Consider the following 7,232-nt stretch of genomic DNA (forward strand, 5'->3'; position numbering starts at 1 on the left):
TTACCTTAGCCTCTTTATTACACTTTCAACTGCCATATTTGAATGTAACAAACACCTGAGGAACACAATAAATGGTTCTGAAGATGCTTAGACTTATCCATGTACATTTTAGAGAAATAAATATCAAACTGACCTATCCTTTCAGGCACTGTGCACCCAAGTGTTTGTTTGCACATGTATATTAATACACTGAATCATATCAGAGGGTAAGATTATTTATCATCCAAAATTTAAGTACAATAGAGATTCCATAATATGTTACGTTTTGGTAACAAAAGCTAACTGGTGACCAAACAGACAATGATCTCTCTGACACCAAACATAAACACATCACTGACACATTATGGTTTATTCGTCAAGAAAGAAAACTAGTACAGTGTACTTGAAAACTGGTATTTACTGTATCAGTGTCCATGGATTGTTTTCTTGAAACATGGGAACATAGTGCATGGTCAATTTTAAATTCAGAAGTGAATGGTATGGCTATTATTTTAAGTGCATATACTCAAAATACTACAAAAGAATAGCTGTATACACGGTTGTTCAGGTCTTGCAGAACACATCATTCCTTCAGTGCATTCAAAAACAATACTGTTGCCCCAGTATATTGAAACAGTACAACCTTGGGTATTCAACAGTAAAAGTCTATCTCAATATAAACAATTTGTGTCATTTAACTAAGTATCACTGTACTGCACATAAAACAAACTAAATGCAAAAGTTACATTTATACAAGCTGCATATAAAAAATGCAACTGCCATAAAACTTAACGATGAATGATATTAGGGCATCTTCACTGAGTGCAGCCACAGAGGATTACACAGTAGACAAAAAGTAATATTTACACAGGAAGGCTGGGGTTGGGGGATTTCAGAAATGTTATGACTAAGAGACATTGATTTGTGGGATGTAAATATGGACATGAAGGGAGAGATCACACTTCTAGACACACATGCTATTGACATATTTACAAAAGATGTGCACTGAGCATGAACCATATTGTACGCAATTCATGAGACGATATTTCCATGAACTGCTCTTCAGGTAAAGCAAACAGATCAGGGTTAGTCTAGTAACAGAAAATCCTCCATAGTAAAGGAGTTTAAATGAACTGGAAGTCATTGCTGAAATGCTGGTTTACAATCATATACAGTATAAACATATAGACAGTATCTGCCATCAAAAAGAAAATATTACTCTACAACCAATCCTGTCAGTACAGTTATAGCATGTTGTGCTAGCCAACTGTCAACATCTAAAATAGAAGACAATCTCTGATATCTTTTAAAAAGTCATAAAAAAGTTATCTGGTTCCCATTGTGTGTAGGCAATCTTTATTTCTGGCATTCCACCTTATGTTAATAGATCTTTGAAGCTGAGTATACCTATCATATAAACATGCAATATAACCGGTAAGGTCCCAATGCCTGCTTTAGGTGTGCACTTTCACACATGATCATCAAATATAATCTGTTCATCATCATTCAAATAATCATTGCAAACAAATCTTCAACATCCACTCTAAGTCTCTAACGCATCCATACACACAAGAGGATTCGTGGAATGTAAAAAGCACTTTGATTGGTTTCACACTTCACGACTTGCTGACAAAGTGAGGTCTCCAACCACTGTATTCTTCCACTGTCAAGAATTCCCCACACACTGAACACATAGTAGAGTCCTATACAGCTCCTGTTCATTCCAAGTCTGGTAAATGTAGTACAGATATAGAATAAAAAGGGAGACAAAATGATCCGTATCAAGATGGCTTCTGGAAAAGTAGTCCTGGGCTCTAAGAAGAAATGAGCCAGCCCGTTTATGGCTACACACTAATCCGCTTTGTTTCAGTCCTTGAGCGAGAGGATTTTCTCATTGTGAACTTGGAGTCTCTGCAGTGCTGACAGACAAAAGTGTCAGGAATGTTTGATTTGCGGATTTTTGCACACGACAAATGGATCCAGGTTTCACACTCTGAACACTCAATCATTGGTCGGCCTGCATACGGTTTCAAACAGTGACATGTGATCAGCTCCCAGGAATCATCTTCTGAAACATTAAGAGCAAGACAATATAATGAATGAAAAACATTTTAAATCTTTATTTACAGGGAGAAACTCTGTCAAAATGACCAATTTGCTCTTTCCTGAGATCTTATAGTGTGCATAATCGCGTCACTGAAATACAAAGAATTCAAAAGTAAATCTTTAGAAAATCTAACTGTAATTCTTAAATGAAATGTTTTCAAGTTTTCTTTTTTGTTGCTTTTTTAAATAAATTATGTTACTCATTTGATTAGTACACTTAACTCCAGAATTATTCACTTATATCTCGGCAGTTAAGATTATTTACAGCAGAGAATTGGAGAAAACCACCACCTTTCATCAGATGCCAAACAAAACTTCTACATTAAGACGCAAAGCAACCACTGATCAGGAGGTGCTTTGTACAGTAAGAGCAAACCTTTAAAATATGCAAAAGTTTGAAATATTGTTATAAATACTGTGAGAGAAATCAAGAAGTAATTATGCAAGCTAGTTGTTCAGGTACCTGCATCAAGTCTGTCTACATGGGAACTGTCCAGATTAGACGAGGAAAAACTGGAGGAGGTAGAGTCAGAGGAGTAACTCTCAGCTGTGCTACCTATACTGTCCAGGGGGCTGAGGTTGTGCTGAGCACGCATTTCCTGTAATAAATATGTCACAATATTACAACCATTTTCTTCAAACATATTTCTACAGAAGATAATGAGTAACTATGAAATCTATTACAACCATAAACACTAAAAGACAAAAGTCCTTATTTTTTCAAGTAGTGGTTTTTGAATGCTCTATTAACTCACACTTTTTGCATATGAAAGATCAACTTGCCATTTTTTGACCTTTTGAATTTGATTTGAGAGAGAAAACTTCATTGGTCCGTTGCCCAATGTCAGGGCTTCGTGGAGGGTATAATTTCTGTTTTCATCAGTCTACACAAAATAGTCTATCAGTCTGCTTGAATAAACACCTTGCCAACATACAAGAAGAATGGAGAGTTACAATAATATTAACAGAATTTTGCATGTTGGAGGGGGGGCAACAGTTATCATATGTGCATAGGGAATCTAAGCTGCTCATGTCTAGCACAGCCAGGACGAAAAGGAGATTTTTAAACATGTGCAGCACGTGAAATTAGCACATCAAAACTGCTCTGGACAACAGGCCTTAAGCAGGCACCAGCACTAGATGAATGGCCGGCCTAGTTTTACAGCAGAACCTTGATCCCAGGGCCCTAATGGTGTTAGCTCAGCCTGACATGTTGTATTGCAACAGGCTTTATCAGGAAATGGGGTCAGAAAATAGTCCCTCCTTGGAAATCTTATCAGCATGGCCAGGCTGACCTCCTTCATAAGGCTATATGTATAAGACTCTACTGCCTGCTATCTCTACCTGTGCAGCCAACCAATCAATGGAAGTAGATTTCCCGCGATAAAAACACTCAGTCCTAAAAACACTGCAATATAAAATAGGTCTTGGCACAATGCCAGCAGATTATACTCATACTCCTATTTCTGCGCAGATACCATTAACATAATACAGGCGTATTTGAGGGTGGGTATTGTGTACACAAGGAAAAGCTTCATTTATAAACCCTATTAAGGCTGGGCTGTGAACTAGCTGGTTTATTTCCACAACAGTTCTACAGCCTGGACACAGCACCGTTAGAAAGCTATGACCTATTCAATGTAGAGTCAGCAGTGATCAAACTATCAAGGAGCAGCCATTTTATGTGTGGATCAATCCTATCCTGGTTTTTCGGCTTTGTCAAAAGCATTTCAGCAGTATTACTTCTGCCTGGAGGTGAATACGCAGACCAGTGTATTATACAAAATTGTCTATTCATAAGCTATGTAAACATACAATAATTTAACACTTCTTTGTAACAAGTCCAGTTAAAAAAGTGTGACATTCAAATAAGGTCACGTTGTTGTTGTAAAATTACTTTATGAAATTATGCATCTACACCTGTAAGTGAGGAGGCAAATAGCTCTTTAAAATCTCACTAAAACCTAACACCTTGATTACAGCAAGGGGTAGTTTTTATATCCTCTCTTCAATGGCATGTTTTGTACATGTGGATACTCAAAAATACATTTATCCCACATTATTCCAAGCCACAACAAAATACTGGAGTTAGTTCAATACTAAAATAGTTTAACACGACAGTGCTTAATTATACAGGTATGTTTAGTAATTACAACAGACCCACTGGCTGTATTTTGTGTTGTTTTTGCTGTCTTGCTGTCATTTGCACATGTGTGATAAATGATAAACAGCTGAAAAGACTAATCACATTTTAACCATGTACAGGAGACTCGGAGAGTGTCTAAACTCTTTGACAGGACAAAAATAATCAGCTCTTGATGTATTTATAACACTAACAACACTTGGTCTTGGAATGAATAAGTTTTCGTGATGCCGAAATGGTCAATCATTTTAATACATATATGTAACTGTTTTCTACATGCCTAACCTTCTGATGTAATTAAACTCAACCAAGCACTTAGAACCAGTTTGAGTGATCAGCCTGAACCACATTAACATACCATTGATCTACTTGGTACTACACCCTAGTTTCAGCAAAAAGCTGCATTTGCCCAACCTCCTAATCGAATTAGCACCAGCAAAGTGATTTTCACACTTTTGGCGACGTATCGCCGGGTCAAAACTACTTCTTAGATGTTTCATTCGTCCTGTTCGCATTCAATATCATTAATGATTAATGTTATTCAGCTACCAGTTATTGTTATTATTTTTATTCCAACAGTGCAGGTTGAAGACAAATTTATCCTTTTAATACCAATTGAGCAAAAGGCATAAAAAAGAAGGAATCACACCTGATAATTCATACTACAATTTCATCACAACTAATAATTATATCTCAATTACATATAATAAGGAATTCAAATATTACAAATTTTAAAATTAAACGGGTACAAAGAAATTTAAGTAATGAATTAATATCGTAAGCGATTAGGGCTGCAGAAACTTGTGTGGAACTCTTGTACCAATCAATTTTTCTAGCCTTCTAGGAATGGCTGGTCAAAGTTGATCATACCAGTTTCCTGATATGCTAAACGCTTCAAGTGTCCTAATACACAGGAAGACACCTTATCTTGCATGACCTATTAAAGAAGAAGTCTGAACTATTTAATACCTAACCAAATCAAATATTAATGTCAAATCTGTTCATAAATTGCAGGAGCAATGTCCTGCACATAAACGACATTGACACATGATGTCTGGCTACTGTACATTCTATCCATAGTTACCTTCGATGTGCACATGTCAATATCAAGGTGGTCCTGAACCAATGAGAAGTTTTCAACTACATAGGAGCTATACATATCCAGGCACTGCAACCTAAATTCTATTTTCAAGTATTGTAACTTATCATTGATGCCCGGCAATTTTTTGTATCCTTAAAGGCATGTTTATTACAGGGACAGTCAGGGAAAATGAGTCGTGAGTTTACTGTCCATTTTCTCGCACTCAGACACATTACTTTATACTTTAATATTGACAGGACAGTCACATATTGTGAGAATATTCTCACAATCTCATTAGTACACTATGGAAGTTTAATTATGAAGGTTATAAATAAGGGAGGTTTTCCTACACCATTGTTCAATGCTTCTTTACAGATTTAACAAAAAGCGTTCAAGAAAATCGCTCAAAACAATTCCTTCTGTCAGTGGATATCTTTCTCGCGTAAACTTCATGATGCTTACAGTAACCAACTTAAACTAATACCTGGCTTCCTCATAAGTACAACTTCACCTGCATGACAGAATATGGCCTTTACAATCATGCGGTAAAACACAGAATTTGAGCTTCCCTAACATCTCTGCAATAAGAAGATGTAATCATACATGAAAATTACCAAACTTACCTCTTGCCTCTGAGCTTCGTACTGTGTGTACTGTAATACTATGTTACAAAAAGCAACAAAATCATCTCTGGTCCTGGGTTTCTTAGGAGGAGATCCGTAACTCTGAAAGCACAACATTCAATGGTTATACATAGGTGTCCAATACAACTACCCATTTGCCTAACTGAGGATCGTTATAGATGACGTTTATAATTGTGAATTAGTGTTTTTTCTGTTTTTTTTTTTGGTTTTTTCTGTTATATTGTGATTGGAGACACCAGGTATCATTGTGAACCGAGATAGAAATGTCCATAACAAATAGGATGTAGCAAAATCCATAGTATTACAGATCAAAAACTCTGCTACAGAAAATACCTGTTAGAGCAATCCCATCTGGAGAAAAATAATAAATGTTGTCATTACAAACAGGCTTAGCTAATGACAACACTAAACATCATTGTTTTGACTATAATGATGAAAAAATCTGACAATGCACTCTGGAATATCTGAGAATGATATATGTTTGCTTGGTGTGAACTGTAATGAGACTACACAAACATACGAAAATGCTGCTTTATCTGTGAGTTTGTTGTCTGTCATTAATTTTATTATTTACCACTAAACAAGGCTGTTTAAATCTCAACTTTGATCGATTCAATGTGAATAAATTGTGCAGACAAAACATGACGGCCATCTTATCCCACATATTCACCATACAGTCAGCTTCGTCATGAAAACGTTCTCGCCGACTTTAATAGTAATCTATCTTGAATCTTACCTTACTCAAAACGATCTAAGTATTTCTAGAATGCCAAGTAAACACCGGTAAATATACATAAGAAGACAATTTACCTCATAGTCATTCTTCACTAAAGAGCGCTTGGTCTTCGGGGCTGAAAAGATAATCACAACATGCTGTAAAATAAAGTGATTTGAAGCAAAAATAATATGGCTCCTTTCGACCCAGTGAGAGCAAATCCGACATGGCGTCGACTGGGCACATCAGTCGACCGACACCAGTCATACGAAAAAACGGTTCACAACAATACTACACAGCTTCATCTGGGACGAGTGGTCGCAATTTGTTCCTTGTGTCTTACAAAATCCTACCATTTCAAAAATTAGAGAAGATACACACTGGTTTAGTCGTATGTCAACTAAGTTCACTTCGAGCTAAGGATGTAACTGAAAATAATGGAGCTGTTGGTTAGCCGAACGTCGGTTCACCATCTTCGACAACTGCACAGAGACACAGAAACGACAACTTTGAAGAAATTTCCACTGAATATGGTAGCCTACCTTTGAATATATCTTCTGTCAT

The 7,232-nt window shown here is 36.5% G+C and overlaps 1 protein-coding gene across 1 annotated transcript; it reads right to left on the reverse strand.

Moving 5' to 3' along the window:
* On the reverse strand, positions 1-7,232 carry LOC135467263 (PHD finger protein 23A-like). The gene is made up of 5 exons (XM_064745028.1): positions 7,211-7,232; positions 6,764-6,804; positions 5,933-6,034; positions 2,549-2,684; positions 1-2,047 (listed from the first exon to the last, which is right to left on the reverse strand). The coding sequence occupies exons 1-5, from the start codon at positions 7,230-7,232 to the stop codon at positions 1,824-1,826; spliced, it is 525 nt and encodes a 174-aa protein (XP_064601098.1). The 3' UTR covers positions 1-1,823.

Source organism: Liolophura sinensis, chromosome 6 (assembly GCF_032854445.1).
Source record: "Liolophura sinensis isolate JHLJ2023 chromosome 6, CUHK_Ljap_v2, whole genome shotgun sequence".
NCBI classification, from domain to species: Eukaryota; Metazoa; Mollusca; class Polyplacophora; order Chitonida; family Chitonidae; genus Liolophura; species Liolophura sinensis.